At 47.2% G+C, this 20,154-nt stretch overlaps 1 protein-coding gene across 1 annotated transcript; it reads right to left on the bottom strand.

Annotated features, from left to right (window-relative positions):
• Window positions 1-301: 301 nt before the first annotated feature.
• Window positions 302-6,400, bottom strand: ZP3 (zona pellucida glycoprotein 3). The gene is made up of 8 exons (XM_037139126.2): window positions 6,088-6,400; window positions 5,869-5,987; window positions 4,096-4,199; window positions 3,834-4,011; window positions 3,617-3,734; window positions 1,005-1,096; window positions 734-861; window positions 302-501 (listed from the first exon to the last, which is right to left on the bottom strand). The coding sequence occupies exons 1-8, from the start codon at window positions 6,370-6,372 to the stop codon at window positions 302-304; spliced, it is 1,224 nt and encodes a 407-aa protein (XP_036995021.2). The 5' UTR covers window positions 6,373-6,400.
• Between the last annotated feature and the right edge of the window lie 13,754 nt (window positions 6,401-20,154).

Raw genomic sequence — 20,154 nt, 5'->3', positions numbered from 1 at the left:
TGGAGAGGGGCCACAAGCTCCCTGGGCAGCATACCCTTCCTTGCTGGGCACTGCCAGGGGCTGAGGGAGGAAGGCAACCTATGTGGGGAGAGTGAGACGAAGCTGTGAGGGGCAGAGAAGCCGTCTCGAACCAGCCTTGCCTGTCCACTATGTAGACAGACAGTACTTAGACTATGCGATTTGAACCCGTGGCGCTGTTTACAGTCTGTCCCCTCCCCCACACCACCGCTCCCAATCCACCCCCCTCTGAGTCACAGCACTACACACCAGAGGCCACTCCTTTTATTAGGAAGCACACAGGTCACATCACAGGGCGGAAAGCAGCCTGACGCCACCTGGCCAGACCCAGGACAACGGTGGCCAGTGCCAGGGATACCAGCACTGCCAGGCCTAAACCCAGCATCGCCGAGGTGAGAGAAGAGGTCGATTCCTCCAGGCTACGGTCGCCAGTCTTTCCCAGGAAGATCAGTGGCCCCACTGTGACATCTGCCTCTTCTGTCACTGAAAGATAAGATGTCCGAGGTCCATTTATCCCTCGCCAGGAATCCGGTTAGGGGGTTTACTCTGCCTCAGTGGGCTGAACTAAATTTTCAGTGAGAAAGCTCAAAACTGCATCCCCCAGGAGTAAGCAGCCTTAAATGGGGGACAAAGGAGAAGAATGTCACCCTGAAGTGACAGCAGGTATCCTAGACCAAGGGGAGGGCAGTAGCGCTGTAACCAACCTAAGACCTACCATGCCTGCGACTTCGGGAAGCAGGCCTGTGCCACTGTCCCACTAGTCTCCTGGAACGGGTTGGGATGCCACAGCTACCCTTGGTACAGCACTGGCAGACCTCAGCAGCGCCCTCTACCGGGACCCAGCTGAGAGGGAAAGAGGAGAGGGTTAGGAGGCTGCGGCTGCGCTGTCTGCAGGAAGCAGTTTGCTGATAAGGTTCACGTCGGAGAACAGACGCAAGGGTGGCCACTCAAGGTTTCTGCTCCAGCCATGTCCAATCTCATCTCACCTGTTGGTGGACTTGATGAAGGAACAGGCTTTGTTGAGCTGGTCTGGGACTTGTTCAGCCGAAGTGACCTTCAGATGGCAGGTGATATATACCTGGAAGTAAAAGCAGCTATTACTGGGTGGAGTTCTAAGCTGTGTGAGAGACTTTAAGTCAGTTCTTATACAGCCCTCAACACTTGGGGTTGGGGGAAGAGCCTCATGTTAGACATGGGGCCACAGAAGGTCAGATTACCTTGTCTAAAATTTCGGAGCAAGTAGCAAATTGGATTCTAAATTTGGAACCCATCAAACAAAATAAATTGGAACCTGTCATATTTATTGCTCCAGTCTTTCCCAGGCTTGTCCAATCAATCACTTAGCGGGCCCAACTCACCCATTAGGTCAGAATCTCGGGGCCAAAAATCAAGCTCAAAGGGGCAAATATCCCCCCAAACCACCCGGGGTGGACGGGATTTTGACAAAGCTAGGGCCCATTAGCTCCTGGTCCTCTTGACAGAGGCATCCTCAGCCAGAGGTCCCCTTTTACACTCTAGGCAGCCTATCAACAGTCCCCTGCCAACCCTGCCAGGGCAGAGGAATTCCATCACCTTCTCTCTAAAGCCTTCTGCAGAACCAGAAACCTTGGCCACCACCTAGTGGCCAAGTATACACAGGCATGCAAACCATTCCAGGAACGTGAATAAGCAGGATGAACTTCCCTCTGCCCCACCAGAGAAGGCTTCCAGATCTGTGAGAGTCCCTGTCCCAGGAAGGTAACTGCTTTTATTCTCATTGTCCTCAGTACATTTCTGACGTGAACTGGGGCCTAAGATCCTAGGGTGGTTCCCCATTAGCTCTTGAATATGGGGCTCCTTCTCCCTTGTACCATGGCCAGTCAGCCAGGCCACCGAGCCCACCTCTGAGGGAGAACTTTCCCAGAGCTCAGGCTACTTTCCCCAGTCAGCACTGTCCTGTCTCTTAGGTCCCTCTCAGCTCCTGGAGATAGATACCAGCGCAGGTTCTACCCATGCCGATGGCCACCGCCTGCATGAAACCTTCTGCCTGTCCTCCCTGCTAGACTACCTCTAAAGTCAGCATCAACTCCCTATCTCTGAAAGTGTGCGTTAGCCTATGACCTACAAAGTCACCAATGGGGAGAACCAGGACCCTTTCTCAGAGTCTGTGAGTCAGCCCTTCTCCTTTATCCCTGGCTCCCTTCAACCCAGGACCATCACCAGAAACATCAGGACATCTCACTGGCAGCTCTGATTCCTGCTCCTCCTGCTATCTACTGTCTGTACAAACCACTTCTGTTCTCAGAACAGAACTGCTGGGTGAGGTGAGGGAGCATCCATGTACCTGGTCCACAAAGGCGCACTCCCAGCCTCTGAGCCTCTGCTTCAGTGGTTTGCAAACCTAGCTGCTTATTAGAGTCACCTGGGAGCTTAAACGGCTTTTGTATTTTCAAGTAAAACAAGACAGACTAGTGGATGGATGATGTAGTAAAATATTAATGGCAGACCCTAGATGGTAAGAACATAGGTGTTTGCTATAAAGTTCTTTCAGCTTCATGTTTGAAGATTTTCATAAGATGTTGGAAAAAGACGCTGCTAGGCCACACCCCAATTAAGTGAAAAATATCTGGGATTATGCACAAGAATGAGTGTGTTTTGAGCTTTCCAGGTGATTAGTATACAGCCAGAGTCAAGAACCTCTGCTTTCATCACTTCTGCCTCCTGACCAGCTATTTCAAACTTCACACCCCTGGATCCTATTCTCAGGCAACTTGTTTAAAAGCTACATGATTTTTATTTGTAAGATTCTACCAGCTCTTTCTAGCTAGAAGCCGGTCCTACCTGTGCTTCCTGTCCCCCCGTCCATACCTCAGGCGTCAGAAGCAGTCCACATCTTAGCTCCCAACCCTGCATCCCCTTAGTTTCATGTGGGCTTTCTAGCTTCCTCATTCTGAAGGGGTGGCCCCCGGAGCAGCAGTAACAGCCGGGGGAGACTCATTAGGAATGCAGATTCTGGGCTCTAATCTAGACCTACTGAACTAGACTCTGGAGGCGGGCCTGGCAATCCAGTTCAGCAAGCTCTCCAGGTGATGCTGATGCAGTCAGGTTTCACAAAGCCCCTCATCAGGTTCAGGATGCTATTCTGTTTGAGAAGTTCATGCCACTTTCCCTGCCCTTCTAGAAAAGCCTCCAGAGAGGCCAACACTTGCTTTGGTCAACTCCTTTACTCAACCCACCGTCATCTGGGTTTTGGCCCTGCTGACCTTGGCAAGAACAAGATCATTGACCTGGTCACCGAATGCCATGGTTGTTGGCACTCATCTTATTAGAACTATCAGCGAAGTCACCTGGCTTCCTATTCTCATTTGTTTTATTTCTAGGGCCACTGATCCTGATTCTCTATCCTTCATGGGTTTTCTACCTAAGGGGTTGTGTCACCACGCCTTCCCCTGAAAGATCCCTCCACAGCCCATGGCTTTGTCTACTTGGCAAGTTGTAGAGTTACTAGGATGGGGACAGAGTTATCAAGTTACTACTTGAGAGCACAGCTAGTGAGCTAAAGCAGCAAAGTAAACCTGCTCAGGGTAATCCTGAAATTCAGGGTAGTGGAAGGTGTTACCGTATTTCTGGAGTCATTAGCAAAGTGGAACATGTCCACTGTGAACTGGAGAGTCTCTGGCCCTGGTCTGGGTGCTTTGAAAACAGACGAAGCTTCAAAGAGGCCATGCACGAGACAGCTTTGAAGAGAATGAATGAAGAGTGAGGTTCAAGGCTGAGAAAGGTGGCACAGGCCATGCTGTTATGAGGGTTCCCCAGAAAGGGAGCCCAGCCCTCACCCGTGGAAGTCCACGATGGTGTGGTAAGGGGAGGCGCTCCGGTTCGGTGTTGGTGTAGCCACACAGTGGTCCACGAACAGTCGCAGGGGCACGTGGCTGCCGGTGTGAACTTCAGCCTGGAGGTGGGCTCTATCTCCCAGCTGGAATGTGGGGGACCTCCTCTTAGAGATCCAGTTCTCTGAAGGGCACATAGGTAGATGTGAGAGACTCTCCCTGGCAAAGCTCCCCCTGCCAGCTCCCCCCGCCAGCCCTCTGGGCTTACCCTCCATCAGGTACAGGGAGAAAACCAGTTTCTCCTCCGAAAACACTGTGGTCCTGAAGGGCACCCAGGTGGGCAGGATGGCTTGGCTGCTCACATTGCCTTGCCTGGGAAGAGAATAGGAGCCACCCACATCTGCTGTGGGACTCACCCCATCTGGCCCCGCACTGAAGGGGGTTTCACTTCTACTTCATTTCGAAGCCTCTAGCTGTGACCCAGCCAGGCAGCTGGTCAAAGCAGCTGAACAGACACAGGAAGTCTGAGCCTATCCCTCAACCTCCCGTACTGGACAACCTGTGAGTGGGCCCTCCAGACATGAGGGCACCTGAGCTACAGCATGAAGACATATCTCAGGTTGCTTTGCTTTCTAGACCCACATCTGCTGCTTGTTAAGGTTCACCCTGGAGGCTCAGGCTTGAGGTCTGAGGCAGCAGTCCCTCTCTGTACCACTCAGGCTTCTTGGGGCCTAGTGAAAGAGTCCTTCAGAGATACATGCAGTCAGGCCTCTGGTTCTTGAGAAGCTGGCAGATACTCTAGGCCTGTACTGGGGCAGGAAGGTCCCTGGAAGCAGATGTTTTCAAACATCTGCCCTGCTGATCCCATGGGGTCCCACAGAAGAGGCTGCTCCATGAACCAGACCTCCACTGCTGGAGCTAAGATAAAGTATCTCAGGCTACCCACACCAACTGCAGCCCCCAGGCCCGGTGAGCCAACGTTCTTAGGTTAGTCCCAAGTGGAGAAATTTTGACGTGAGAGACAGCTATGATCCCAGGGAGGCCTCATTCTCTCTGGCCAATAGGGCAGGCGCAGCGTCCTGCCCTCGGTGTCCCCATCCCTGTCCGCCTCCAGCCCCGCCCCAAGCCTTGTCAAGCACCGAGTTCTCCCAGCTCTCCTTGGATTCCTCAGGTCAGCTGCCGCAGGTCAGGTCTTCTCTCACTCTTCCCAGTCTCCCATCTGTCTCCCCCACCAGCTACCAGAGGACCTTCCGGATTGAAAAGTTCTCACCATTCTGCTTGGTGCTTAGGGAGGGACGCCTGCTATGTCATGAGCCCGAACACCTCATTACATCTCTTGGCCTTTACAACCCATCTGTCCTCCTCCTTTATTACAGTCCCTACTAGTGACACAGACTTCCCCCAGGGTGTGTGTGGCTCTACTAGACTGGCTCAGCCCCGTCCACCTCAGGTCCCCCATCCAGGGTCCTGGTTATAGAAAGCCGTCCCTCTGCTCCTCTCCAGACACTCGGCTCAACCCTGTGCCCTCATGGTATCAGCACCATCCTCCCCTACCTTCTCCCAGTGGGGAGGGCAGGGATTAAGGCCTACGGACTCTGCACTCAGCCCCACATTGTGTTAGAAGCTGCAGTCATGCTCTCCTCACACCTCAATGCCCACGTTCAGAGGCAGTGCTTAGCACGCAGGGCTGGAGGGGCGTCCCCCAACCCACACACCTGTATGGGGTTAAACCACATGGGAAAAGCAGGTTGTGTTGGTCAGAGCTTGAAACCTCTCCCTACACTAAAGTGCTGTGAACTCCAAGGGGGCCTGGGCTGGGCAGCCCTGCCCCTTTCACTGAGAAGAAGGTGAGGCCCAGATGTATTTCAGAGGCTCGGTGGACTCAGCAGGCCCTCGACTCCATCCAGAGCTGATGAAGTGACCACAGCCCCATACGTTTCCCCCTTCTTGCGGCCCTGCTCCCAGGTGCGGCCGGGAAGCTGATGTGACTGCTGAATGGCCTCAGCGGCAGAGGGCAGAGACTGGCTCCTCCCACACTGACCTAGGAAAGTGGCACTCGATGGGCACGTTCACGCGGTTAGTCCTCAGGATGGACAGATTCCCAACAGGGCGAGGGTTGTGGAGCAGGAAGGTGCTGTACACCAGGGAATCCTTAGCCACCTGAAGGAAAGAAGAGGGTACAGCCACACTCCCCATTGCAGGCCGCCTCTCTCCTGTCCTCCCACCAAAGCCAGGGCCACCAGGGGGGCCCAAACCTCACCTGCAGGCTGTTACCACACTCATGTAGCCCAACCTCAAACCTGACCACATCATCGGTGTCCACAGAGACCAGGGGCTTACAGCCCTCGGGGCCCAGTGTGAGGTCTGCAGGCTTGATGAGCTTCCCGGTGCCGAACAGGTCTTTGCTGACAGTGACCACAAGCTGGGCCTCCAGACACTTCACCGCCAGGCGGGGGGCCTTATCCTGCCAGAGGAGCTGGGAGTAGCACAGCTCCGTGCCTCCCCAGAGCAGAAAGCAGATGAAGAACCCACAACTTAGCGCCATGATGCCCGCAAATACTCCCACCAGTAACTGCTGAGTGGTCACCTCCTGTCATCTTATACCCTGGATGGTGGCCACTCACACCTGGGCTCCCACCTGCCCCCTTCCCCAGCCAATCCAGTTAGCCAGGCCTTTGCTGCTCAAATTGGCCTCCCCGTGCAGCAGCATGGGTACCACCTGGAGCTCATTTAGAAATGCAAGCTCTCAGCCCCACCCCAGCCACCGAGTCAGAACCTGGTTTCCGATATCTCCCCAAGTGATTTGTATTTACATTAAAATTTGAGAAGTGTGGGCTGGCAGCCCAGCCAGTCATATTTCTCATCCCTATCTACTCCCACCCTGTGTGCCCACCCTCTACTGGCCCTGCCCTCCTAGCCCATCAAAGGAGCTCAGAGCTGCTCCAGCTCAGTGGGGGAGGCCAAGAGAAAGTCTCAGTTGAAGGATGGGGAGAATTTAATCAGAGAAGGCAGGGAGCTCATTCTAAATGAGAACAGGAGGAGGCTTCATTAGGAGCTGGGGCATTGCTGCCCAACACTGTGGGAGGTAGGAGGCGAGGTCAGTTTAGGTAGAGGCAGCTGTGTCAGCAGAGGTGCAGAAAGACCACTGGATAGGCTTGGGGGGAAGTCCAGGAACACAGAGTTGCTGCAGTCTGTGATGGGGGTGGGTGGGAGGGATGAGTGGCAGTTTGGCGGGCTGGGGAGGAGCATGAAAGGGCCCGCTGCGAGGCTGGATTTTGCTCTTGGGTTGAGAAACACCACAGTAGGGGGCTGAAGCAAGTGAGCGGTCTGGCTATCTCTGCCTGGAAGTCAGAGTCAGGATGGCGGTCAAGGGTCAGGAGGCCACCGCACCGGTCCTGGTGGGAGAGGGCAGGAAAAGACTGGCAGGATCGGCACTTGCTGATGCCTACTCCGCCAGGCCTGGTGAAACTCCTTTAGGAGGGAAGGGGAAATACAAGAAGTAATGGCACCTAGGGGTAGAAGTGTTCACTCACTTGTAAATGCATACTTCTAAAGTAATTGAAGCCCTGGCTGGTGTAGCTCAGTGGACTGAGCACAGGCCTGTGAACCAGAGGATCACGGTTCAATTCCCAGTCAGGGCACGTGGCTGGGTTGCAGGCAGGTTCCCTGCAGGTCAGTTCCCAGCAGGGGATGCACTAGAGGCAACCATACATTGATATTTCTCTCCCTCTCTCCTTCCCTTCCCCTCTAAAGATAAATAAATAACTCTTTAAAAAAAATTTTAAAAATTAAAGTAATTGAACCATAAATTTAAGTTACTAAAATACCCCACTGATGGTTTTGTTGTTGTTGGGTGTTTTTTAATACAAATAGTTTACTTGTGGAAAAATAAATAAATGGGGGACGGGGTACTGTCCCCTCAACTTCCTCTGACCTGATCCACGTGGGGGGTGGGGTAGAGACAGCCAACAGAGAGAAGCAGATAGGAACTCAGAGCTCAGGCTCCAAGCTCACCTGGGTGGCCTGCCGCTGTGCAAACCCTCTTCTCTGAGTTCCCTGACTACCAGGCCCAAAGAGAGGGTGCCAGCTGTGGTCTGAGGCCCCTGAGGGATAGATAGCTAGCTGAGAGACTGTGGGGACGCTCGGGGGGAGTAGGGACGCACGGGGGGAGGGGCCTCTCCACGCTTGTTACCCACAGCTGTGATTCTGGTCTGTGCTGTCAGTAGTGGGGTGGGCTGGCCATGAGCGATCCCCACCTCCCCGAAGCCTCCTATCCCCTCTTGCCCTCTGCTTCAGAGTTCACCTCCCTTAGAAGACTTCAGAAAAAAAGATATGAAAGAAATCAGTGAGGGTGGGGTGAGGCATGTACTGGTGTGGGGGGGGGGGGTCTGGGTGAGGATAGGGGTGTTACTGGAGTGGTGGTAAGATGTGGTGGGGGGCTTGTGTTCTCCTTTTTTGGGAAGAGGAGTAGAGACACTTCTATCAGGAAGCTTGGCTAGCCCAGCCCAACCCAGATTCGGGGCCTGTTGCGTTTTTCTGAGAAGTGCTGCCCTCTGGTGGCCAGAATGCACCAAAGGCATGGCCACCAGCCCAGAGCGTTTTCCCTGAAATTCTTTATTGCCCAGATGTTGGTTTCTAAATCCTATTCCTCTGTAAAAGCAGAACCCAGGCTCCTTGGAGAATTGTCTGATCCTGGGAGAGGGCCAGAAAAATACAAGGAGATTCTGAAATATCTTGTTAAGTTTTTAAAAAAAATGCTCACAAAATGATGAGGCATGTCAAAATAACACAGGAAGCAAATTGAATGGGGTGTGTGTGTGTGTGTGTGTGTGTGTGTGTGTGTGTGTGTGTGTGTTGGACAGATCCCACTGGACAAATTGGAGACAATTGTGCATAAAAAAGAAAACAATACAACTACACATTGGATAAAATAAGAATCCATGAGCATCCATCCTGATGACCAATGTCTACATAAAAACACATAAGTGGGAAAACTTTTTCCCTAAAAAGGAAACTTCCTTACAGTAGGATGCCAGCAAATAACCATTTTTGACCATCATAGAAGTAATAGGTTCAGGCAAGAATTATCAGTGCATGTTAAAAATTAGTTGACAATATGATGGAGATGTTAGCTAAATCTATGGTGGTGATCATTTTGCAGTATATAAAAGTATCAAATCAATGAGCTATACATCTTAAACTTAATAATGTTATATGTCCTCATATCTTGATAAAGGTGAGGGAAAGTTCTGAGATGGATAATTGTTGGGAACCGTCCTGCCTGGTTTCATAAGCTGTAGAAGCTGTAACAGCAAGCCACCCCCGCCCCATGGCTAAGGCTTAGTAAAGAGACTCTGGGACCATAACCCACTAAGGAGACAAAGCTTATTTCCCTGGCAGGGATGCTGCCTCTGCCCCCTTTTATTTTACCATGCTTGGCTATGGGTAGATGACTGGTTAGCCAATGATGGGTAAGATTCCTCAAGGGAGGGACAACCTAAGACATGCATGGTCATGAAGGGGCCCTCAGGGAAGGACTTGGGGGGCTATAGAAAAAGGGGGTGATGGACCCTCGCCCTTCCGCTTTGACATAGCCTGAGTTCTCATTCTGTCTGCTAGAAGTCTCCTAATCTCTTGGCCGCCTTACTTCCCCTGCTCGACCTAAGCCTGAAACAATGCCAGAGATGGGTGTGGCCCTGTGCTGGAAGGGGCAGGTTCCTGGGGTGATCAGGCCTAGGAAAGAATGCACAAAATCCTGTGAAACCTGCTTTGCTAAGAATGTCCTCAATGTTCTGATATAGGTCCAAGCATGAAATGAGTTTGTTTCCCAAAGGTTTAAGGCCCTTTAGTTAACTAACTCTGACTCAGAATAAGCCCTCATAGTTCTTTGTATGTTATCTATTGTTTGATCATTACTGCCTGACAATGATGAATGAGGACCTTCCTTGAAGTAATGCTCCCAGAAAGCAATAAAAGCCTATCCAGGCAGGGGTCGGGGTGCTTTCTCACTCAGAGAGTGGCCATGCTGTCCCTTTTCTCCACCAGACTTCTGCAGTCTGTGTGAATTTGTTCCTCGCATCCACAGGAATGCGGATATCGCTGGCCGGAGTCCACATCAGATCATGGTGATGGTTGCATGGCGATGTGAATGTACTGAATGCCACTGAATTGTACTCTTAAAATAGTTAAAATGGTCAATTTTATGGTATGTGTGTTTCACCATAATAAAAACAGTAAAACCAGTTGATGGAAGTTTGAATGCAAGTCTCAAAGTTTGTTTCTCCCTAAAGAGTCTTTATAAATCACAAAGGATTAAGTGGTTACTTTATAGTGGATAAATCATGGCTGGGCAACACTAGCTGTGTTGTCCAAGTTAACTAACCGTTAGTGGGATAAACATTGTCCCGACAGTGGGATAAACCGACACCGGGTACCTGCTGGTGTGATGGGACGATGCCCAGTGTTTAGGGAAGAAAACATGTCTGTATATGCACATAGACATATGTGTACATGTACATAGATATACATGTGTGTACATGTATAGTCACATACAAAGATGCATATAAATATAGACACATGCATATACTCATAAGTATAAAGAGATACAGAGAGGGAGAGAGCATATGTAGCAAAATGTTCACATTTGCTGAATCTGGGTAAAGGGTAAATGGAATTTCAAAATTAAAAATTAAGAATAAACCCTCTTTAAGTCAGATTCAATTGAAAGAGAAGACAATAAGATCCATTGTCAGAAGAAGGGTATTAACCAGGTTTCAAAAACAACTACTAGCCCTGGCTGGTGTAGCTCAGTGGATTGAGCATGGGCTTATGAAATAAAGGGTTGCTGGTTCAATTCCCAGTCAGGGCACATGCCTGGGTTGTAGGCTTGGTCCCAGTGGGGGACACATGAGAGGCAACCACACATTGATATTTCTCTCCCTCTGTCCTTCCCTTCCCCTTGCTCTAAAAAAAATAAGTAAAATATTTTTTTAAAAAGCAACTGCTAAGCCCTGGCTGGTGTAGCTCAGTGGATTGAGTGCAGGCCTGGGAACCAAGCAACCAAGGTTCGATTCCCAGTCAGGGCACATACCTGGGCTGCAGGCCAGTTCCCAGCAGGGGACATACAAGAGGCAACCATGCATTGATATTTCTCTCCCTTTCTCCTTCCCTTCCCCTCTAAAGATAAATAAATAAAATCTTTTTTAAAAAAAAGCAACTACTAAAACAAAATACGAGGTAACCAGGCATAAAACAAACAAAAATCTGTCAGATCTTTGAGGAAAATCTTATGAAACTTTATTGAAAATCAGCAAAGAATACCTAAACACACAGAGTCCATTTTCTTTCTTTTTTTTTTTTAAGATTTTATTTATTTATCTTTAGAGGGGAAGGGAGGAAGGAGAGAAGAAGAAAAACATCAATGTATGGTTGCCCTTTGTGCGTCCCCTGCTGGGAACTGGCCTGCAGGGAACCGGCCTGCAACCCAGGCATGTGACCTGACTGGGAATTGAACCGTGATCCTGTGGTTCGCAGGCCTGCGCTCAATCCACTGTGCTACACCAGCCAGGGCTCCATTTTCATTAAGATATCAATTCTCTCGAAATTAATAATTTCTATCAAAATTTCAACAGGGGTGTGTGTGTGTGGAACTTGAGAAACTGACTCTACAGTTTATATGGAAAGACTAAGAGCCAAAGAAGCTAAGACTTTTGAAGAAATAGAACTGCAAGCATTTGAGATCTTGCCCCCTGGCATATGTAGTCTGTTTAGATCAAATAAACTCTTATACGAAGTTTCTGCAGGGTTGGGCATTTCTTACACTGACATTTACTTGGCGTAATTGGCAAAATTCTGAAGAAGCAGGACCACATTGCAGACCCCAACCCATTGCAAGTACAAGCAAGGACCCGTGGTGCCACACCAGCTCCCCATGTCACGTCAGGTGAACGTGGCCGGCCCCAAGGAAACAAAGACTTTAAACATCATTTGACTGCCACCTGGAGATTTTGTTTATTGGAAAAGACATGAAATAAAAGACACTCTCCAGCCTCAGCAGAAGGGGTCTTACCAGGTACCAAACTGTGAGTAGATACCTACATTGTCTGCAGAAATCAAAAACTCCTTTAGGATGAAAAACTGCTGCATCAGAGGTGGACAGCTAACCCAAGACATTGACAAGGCCTGTAAACCTATAGACTGATACTGAATTCAGAATCCATTTTGTCTTTACCTGTCTGCTAATTATATTAGACATAATAATAGTTACACCTGTTTTTGGTTTTTTCTACTGTTTATGATTACTGAACATGTATAATTGTTAAAAAAAAAAAGAAAGAAAGAGAGAAAGAAAGAAAGAAAGAAAGAAAGAAAGAAAGAAAGAAAGAAAGGAAGAAAGAAAGAAAGGAAAAGGCCCTCGCTGGTGTGGCTTAGTAGATTGAGCACCAACCTATGAATCAAAAAGTTGCTGGTTTGATTCCCAGTCAGGGCACATGCCTGGCTTGTGGGCCAGGTCCCCAGTAGGGGGCATGTGAGAGGCAACAACACATTGATGTTCCTCTCCCTCTCTTCTCCTTCCCTTCCCCTCTCTAAAAATAGATAATAAAATCTTTAAAAAGAAAGAAGGAAAAACAACACAATGTGAGAGACACATCCCAGCAGATATTCAGACACGTTATAGACATGAGCCTTAAAGCAGAATGCTGCTTGGCTAAAAAAATAAAATAGCGAAATAGGCAACAGAACCAAAAACAGCCACTTACAAATGTGTAAATATGATACATGACTGAGGGAACAGATGGACAACTCAATAAAAGCTGTAACAGTTATTATCCATATGGGAAAAACTGATTTGTATTTTATACATAAACATGAATTCCAGATAAAGAGCTGACTGTGAATGAGCAAAACCTTAAAACTTTAAAAAAGATTTTTATTAATTATTTTTAGAGAGAGAGGAAGAGAAAGAGAGAGAGAAACATCAGTGTGTGGTTATCTCTCATGTGGCCCCCACTGGGGACCTGGCCCGCAACCCAGGCACGTGCCCTGACTGGAAATCGAACTGGCAACCCTTTGGTTCACAGCCTGTGCTCAATCCACTGAGCTACAACAGCCAGGGCAAAACCTTAAAACTTCTAGAAGAAAATATAACTTCCTAGAGCAGAGTAATGTGGAGTGTATTTGCTAAATACGATCCCCATTCCTGCCCCCTCCCCCCCAAAAACCCCACATAAGTCATAAAAGAAAGGTGACTTTTTAGGGCACTTTTATAATTTATGATAAAAATAGCTATAGTAATAATACTAATTACCATTTATCATTTATTCACAGTATGCAAGGACTAGGCTGAGTACCTTCGTTCTTATACCCATCCAGGGAAGTGTCCTTGGCCTTGTTTTACATGAGGTGCTTGCGAATAAGCACCCAAGGTCCCAGAGCTAGTGAGGACACAAACCAAGGTTCGGCTCCCATTCCTGTTCCTGTGCCTCTACACCTTACTGTCTCTACGCCACTTAATAGTAGAGTTAAAAACACCCAATGTGTGGGTTAGGGGGAGCTACACCCGATAAACAACTTTAATACAACAAACATTAGGGTATGTATGCCCATCTCCCCAGCTAGTTTACATTAGATATTCAGTAGGAGCCTTAAACAGAGGGCTTTCCTTTCTGCCTGTCACCTGGGAAGACAAAACAGCTGGCATGTGATCGAGAATAAGAATAGCCACAAACTGCCGGGGGGGGGGGGGCAGCTGGAATTCACCTGACTCACCTATGCACACAGCACCGATTCTACACCATCTGTTAGTTTTGTAGCCAGACTTTTGATGGAGGGACCCCCATGGACTAAGCTTTGGTATATATTTTTTTTTGTTCAGTGGGTGAGGTGAAAAGAAATTTAGGGGTATAAAAGGAAAGGGGCCCTGGAGAACATGGGAAACTTTTCACTATTTCATTACTAAATGTCAAAAGGTATATAAAATTCACAGAGCACTTGACCAACTATGTGACCTTGACTGTAGCTACGGCAAACACTTATTTTTCAAAGTTCTGCACAGTGTTTTGGCTTTTTATCATAAAGTGTTAAAAATTACCTTAAGAGCCCTGACCGGCGCTGCTCAGGTGGTTGGGCGTCATCCGCAAAGCAGAAGGTGGCTCGTTGGAGGTCAGGGCACGTGCCTGGGCTGTGGGTTGGGTCTCCAGTTGGGACTATGTCTCTCTCCCTCTCTAACTCCCTCCCTTCCCCTGTCTCTAAAAACAAATACATAAAATATATTTTTTAAAGTTACCTTAAGAAGTAATTTCCAAAGTAAAATTAAAACCTATCCCCAACCATTGTTAACAGTTTGTGGTGAATCCTTCCAGACATTTTCTTCTAGGCATATATGATCATTTCCAAATACACGTACTGAGTGCAATGTGGTGCCCCGGATTGGGTCCTGGAACAGAAAAGAAGACAGTGGGAAAACTGGTGGTATCCAAATAAAGTCTGGAGTTTGGTTCACATTAATGTGTTAATGTCAATTTATCGTGGTTATGTAAGATTCTTGTTAACATTAGGGGAACTTAGGTGAAGAATACATAGGAACTCTTGTACCAGTTTGGCAACTTTACTGTAAACCTAAAGTTATTCCCAAAAAAAACTTATTTTAAAAATAAACTTTAAAATGGGAATCATATTCTACACTATTATGAGAACTGCTTTTCACATAACAAGACGGGGACATCTTTCATGCTAAAAATAACTTCATTTTTTTGGTTGTTCTTCCATTTATTTATTACGCATTCATTGGTTGATTTTTGTATGTGCCCTGACTGGGGATCAAACCCACAAAGTTGTCGTATCAGGACTGTGCTCTAACCAACTGAGCTACCTGGCCAGGGCTCCGCTTCATGGTTTTTTTTGTTTTTTGGGTTTTTTTTATGGCTGAATAGAACACTATTATATGGGTGTATCACAATTTATTCGAACAATGCCCTCTTTTTTTTAAAGATTTTATTTATTTATCTTTAGAGGGTAAGGGAAGAGGAAGAGAAATATTAATGTATGGTTGCCTCTCATGCATCCCCTTCTGGGAACTAGCCTGCAACCCAGGCATGTGCCCTGACTGGGAGTTGAACCGCGGTTGTTTGATTCACTGGCCCGCACTCAATCCACTGAGCTATACCAGCCAGGGCTCAAACAATGCCCTCTTGCTGAACATCTAGATATTTGCAATATTTCCACTGCAACAAGCCAGAACTTCCTCATATATCTATCTTTTCATGTTTGCACAATATTTCTGCATGATCAATTCTTAGAAGCGGATTGATTCATGGGTCAGAGGTACGTATATTTAAATTTTTCATAGATGCTACCACTGACCCATTTTCATTCCTGCCAACCTTAGACAGACATACCTGTCTCCGCCCCAAGCCCACCCTGCACACACCTGGCCTTTACACTCCTTCTCCCTGATGTCCACACTAATCCAGCAAGTGGGGGATGTTCTTCATATTGCATTCCCTGCCCAGCAGGCTATTGTGTGGAGCACATTCTCGGCCAGCTTGGGGTGTGGCCACGGTTGTACACACCAAGATCTAGGTGAAAGGCACTGGTGTGCCTTTCTCAGGGGTCGGGCTACACAGTCTATGTTTCTGAACTAAAAGCAAAAGGCCACTTGAACACTTTCCAAGAGGCTGTGTGTGTGCCTGACCGACAGGCGTTTAGACCACCTACTCACCTGCCACGGGCAGGGGGGGTGGAGCTGGAGTTCAGGAGCATCGCACTATTCGAACAGAACTGTGAAGGCGAAGGACAGGGACTGCTAATCTGGAGAGGGTGATTGGGAATGGACATTCTGAGGGAGCGACATTTGACTGAGGTGAGGGAGTGAGTTGTGCAAATATCCAGGGAAAGACAGCTTCAGCCAAGGGAATTGCAAGTGCACAGACCCTGAAGTAGGAGCAGGCTTGTATGTTCAAGGAACGGCCAGGAGGCCAGGGTGGCTGAAGCAGAAGGAATGAGAGAGGGAGGGGTGGGAGGTGAGCTCGGGGAGGTGGCCAGGGACCAATTCATGAAGGACCTCGTGGGCCTCTAGATCTCATTCTAATGAGAAGCCACTCAAGGATGAGAGGAGGAAGGTCACAGGATGTGATCTGCCTTTCCGAAGGACACCTGGTCACTGTGCAGAGCATGTATTTCAAGGGGCAAGCACGGAAGACAGACCAATTAGGCCACCGTAGAAGTCCAGGCGCTACATGGGAGTGGCCTGCGTTAGAGTAGGGTTCCCCAACCTCAGCGCTGTTGATGTTTTAGGTCAGATAAGTCTTCATTGTAGAGGCCTGTCCTGTGCATTGTAGGATGTTTAGTAGCATTCACTCGGTTGTGAAAACAAATTATCTGTCTTCCCCAGCTGTGTCAATTAAAAGTGATTTTAGAGAAGTTGCCAAATGGGCCGTAGGGGGCAAAATCACCAAAGGTGAAAAACAGGTTACTATATTATAATGACATGGAGGAGGTAAAAAGAGCTCGGCTCTGGGGATATTTCTTTTTTAAAGATTTTATTTATTTTTTATTTTTAGAGAGAAGGGAAGGGAGGGAGAGGGAGAGAAACATCAACGGTGTGAGAAAAACATTGGCTGGTTGACTCACACACACCTCAACTTCAGACCAGGCCTGCAACCCACATGTGGGCCCTGACTGAGAATCAAACCAGTAACCTCTTGCTTTGTGGGACAGTCAGGGCGTCTCTGGGTATATTTTGAAGGGCTAAAAAAATTTGCCAGTGAATGTAAGAAAAAGAAGAAACAAAAATGACTTTAATGGATAAATAAACTTGGTATATATGTACAATGGAATATTATTCAGCTTTTAAAAGGAGAGAAATTCTGACACATGCTACAATATGGATAAACCTTGAAGACATTAGGCTAATTGAGAAAAGCCAGTGACAGCAGACAAGTGCTGTGTGATTCCACCATGAGGCACCTGGAGTGGTCAGATTCCTGGAGACGGGCAGACTGGTGGTTGCAGGAGGGATGGGTGTAGAGTTTTGGTTCTGCAAGATGAAAAAGTTCTGAAGATGGATTGCACAAGAAGTTGAATGTTTAACATCACCAAACTATACACTGAAAAATGATTAAGATGGTAAATTTTATGTTGTATGTATTTTACAGCAATTAAACATTAAATGTTAAATTTAAAAAATATTGTGTTTTGCCCTGGCTGGCGTAGCTCAGTGGATTGAGCGCGGGCCTGTGAACCAGAGTATCGCGGTTCGATTCCCAGTCAGGGCACATGCCTGGGTTGCAGGCCAGTTCCCAGCAGGGGATGCATGAGAGGCAACCATACATTGATATTTCTCTCCCTCTCTTTCTTCTCCCCTTCCCCTCTCTCGAAAAATAAATAAATAAAATATTAAAAAAAAACAACAAACTTAAATTCCCATTAAAATATATATATATATATATTGTGTTTAAAAAATGAATGCAGTTTCTGGTCCATGGGGGTCTGCTTGATTCTCAGAATGTGGCAGCTGCTTCCAGAAGGTTCCTCTGGCCATTGGTTGCCCAATACAAAAGCACTTTCCCTCGGGATGTTTCTGCTTTGGCAGCGCTCAGGCCTTAGGCTGCTTTTGAGAGAGGGTGGTGGACAAACATAATGGTCCCCCCTGGTTCTAGTCCTGCGAAACTTTCCTTCCACACCAGTGCTTCACTGAATATGCTCCCTACAGTTGCCTATGGAAAGATCAAAGGATGAAGTTTCAGTGACTCTAAGAGGAAATATTTGACACATCTCTTCTATCCTCTGGATTTCACTTTGGTATATTCTGTGGAAACTGCATTTTGCGGCAGCACAAATGCCTTTCACAATGAGACTTTCACTTCACAACCAGGGCCTTCACTGGACTCCACTTTGGCCATCTTGCCTGCAAAGGCACGCCTAGAAAGCATGGTGATTTGGGCACTCTGGTCAGATTTAACGCAACAGATTTCTGGAGAGTAGGGAGAGCTGTTAGAAGGGAATTAGGGCCCCTCCCTGGCTTTGGCACTGTGAGCAGGATCTTCACAGCTGGTAAAGGTCTTCACTGGCCAGCTGAGAAACTGCTTTTCCTGTCTGGGAAAATTGCTTTCTCCTGAGGACTGCTGCAGACAAAGGGGTCTGGGGACATCTGACTGAGCTGTCATAAAGAAAGGTGAAAGAGGCAGCCCCCATAGAGGGATGTGCCTTGCCATCCTTTTTGACCAGGAGACCAGGTGAGCATGAAGGTCTTTAGAAGAAAACATGCACTGTCACCTGAATGGGAAGGACTTTATGAAGTGCTTCTGACCACCTCTCTACCGTCAAAATAAAAGAAAAATCCACCTAGGTTCATGCAAGCTGTGCCAAAATAGACCCAAATCACGGTCCCTCTCAAAACAACTGGGAGGCAGTCCCAACAGGTGACCTTAAACTAAAGTTTTCCAAGGCAAAATCACAGACCCCAGAAGCAGACAGCACCACAAAATAGACAGGTTTCTCCTTGCAGGCAAGAAGGGGCTGGAAAGAAGTATTTAAAGTCATGAAAGGCAAGGACCTACATCCAAGATTACTCTATCCAGCAGAGTTATCATTTAGAATGGAAGGACAGATAAAGTGCTTCTCAGATAAGATCAAGTTAAGGGAGTTCATCATCACCAAGCTCTTATTATATGAAATGTTAAAGGGACTTATGTAAGAAAAAGAAGATAATCGAAACTATGAATAGTAAAATGACAACAAATTCAAAACTATCAACAACTGAACAGAAACAAACTAAGCAAACAACTAAAACAGGAACAGAATCACAGAAATGGAGATCACATGAAGGGTTATCAGCAGGGAGGGGGAGGGGAGAGAATGGGGGGAAGGTACAGAGAATAAGTAGCATGAATGGTAGGTATAGAATAGACAGGGGGAGGTTAAGAATAGTATGAGAAATGGAGAAGCCAAAGAACGTACATGTATGAACCATGGACATGAACTAAGGTGAGGAAATGCTGGTAGGAAGGTGGTGCAGGGTGAAGGGGAATAAAAGGGAGGAAAAAATGGGACAACTGTAATAGAATAATCAATAAAATGCATTTAAAAAAATTAGATGGGTTTCCTAAGGTCACACAGATCAAGAAACTTTGCTCCCACTTACCCTCACTCCCTCTTGATACCTCCCTTATGTATATTCACTGAAACCCTGCCTTTTTATCAATACTTTTCTACATGTTAATCAGAAAAAAAAAAGAAGTGCATTAGAGGGCTTTTCATAAATGACCTTAACGGAATCACCAAAGCATTTGAGTGTCTCTGCCCTCCCAGGAAGCTGAAGAGTGGGAGAGGCACCCCATTGGGAAAGGCATTCCGGAATGTGGAGGCCCAGTTAAACCCCCACAGCAGATTTTCTTACACTGGGTTTCTTCCAACCCAGACAGTTGCCTCCAAAGGATCTTTGAGAAGGTAAATTGATAAATTGACTGCTGGGCACCCGCAGTGTCTCATACCAGGAAAAAACCACTTGTCTGAATCCATTTTTCACACCACAGATGATTTAGAGAAGGGCAAACATTTTTTGCCTTTCTTTTTAACTATTAATCTGTTTTGTTCTTGTAAATAAGCTCAGGTTTTTTTTTAAAAAATAGTTTTATTTTGAAATGATTATAGATTTGCAGGAAGTTGCAAAGAAATATATAGGGAAGTCCCAGGCACCCTCCATCTGGAGGCCCCCAAAGGATGGTTACATCTCACGTAATTACGGTACAATATCAAAACCGGCAGTGGGATGTACACACCACATGTGTGTGGTTCTGTAACATTATCATACGTGTGGATTCCTGTAACCAGCATGGCAATCGGGGTACAGAACCATTCTGTCATCTTGAGGATCTCTCCGGTGATAACCCCTAACAGTTACAGTCTGTCTTCCCCAGTCCCGAAACCCTGGACATGACTATCTGGTTTCCATCTCTATAATTCTGTCATTTTGAAAATATGATGTAAATAGAATCACACAGTGTGTAATCTCTTAAGCAGCTTGCTTTACACAGTGTAATGGCTTTGAGAGCCATCCAAGTTGTTGCCTATACCAATAGTTTGTTCCTTTGTATTGTTGAGAATTATTCCATGCACTGGCCGTACCATAGTTTGTAACCATTTACCTGCCTTGGGGTATTTAGGTGGTTTTCAGTTTTGGGGTTTTTTTTAGATTTTATTTATCTATTATAGACAGAGGGGAAGAAAAGGAAAAAGAGAGGGAGAAAAACATCAATGTTTGGTTGCCTCTCGTGTACCCCCTACTTGGGACCTGGCCCACAACCCAGCCATGTGCCCTGACTGGAAA

This window comes from Artibeus jamaicensis, unplaced genomic scaffold, assembly GCF_021234435.1.
Source record: "Artibeus jamaicensis isolate MK-2021 breed Jamaican fruit bat unplaced genomic scaffold, CSHL_Jam_final contig_956, whole genome shotgun sequence".
Classification (NCBI taxonomy): domain Eukaryota; kingdom Metazoa; phylum Chordata; class Mammalia; order Chiroptera; family Phyllostomidae; genus Artibeus; species Artibeus jamaicensis.
Note: the sequence above shows the minus strand (reverse complement) of the source record. Positions and strands in the feature narration are given on the sequence as shown.

Bases quoted from the DNA above. Each gene is read 5' to 3' on its own strand.
- ZP3 (XM_037139126.2), bottom strand. From the start codon at position 6,372: ATGGCGCTAAGTTGTGGGTTCTTCATCTGCTTTCTGCTCTGGGGAGGC. The intron at 4,200-5,868 runs GTCAGTGTGGGA...TTCTCTTCCCAG, and splicing joins ATCGAGTGCCACTTTCCTAG to GCAAGGCAATGTGAGCAGCC. The intron at 502-733 runs GTAGGTCTTAGG...CTTATCTTTCAG, and splicing joins TTCCCGAAGTCGCAGGCATG to TGACAGAAGAGGCAGATGTC.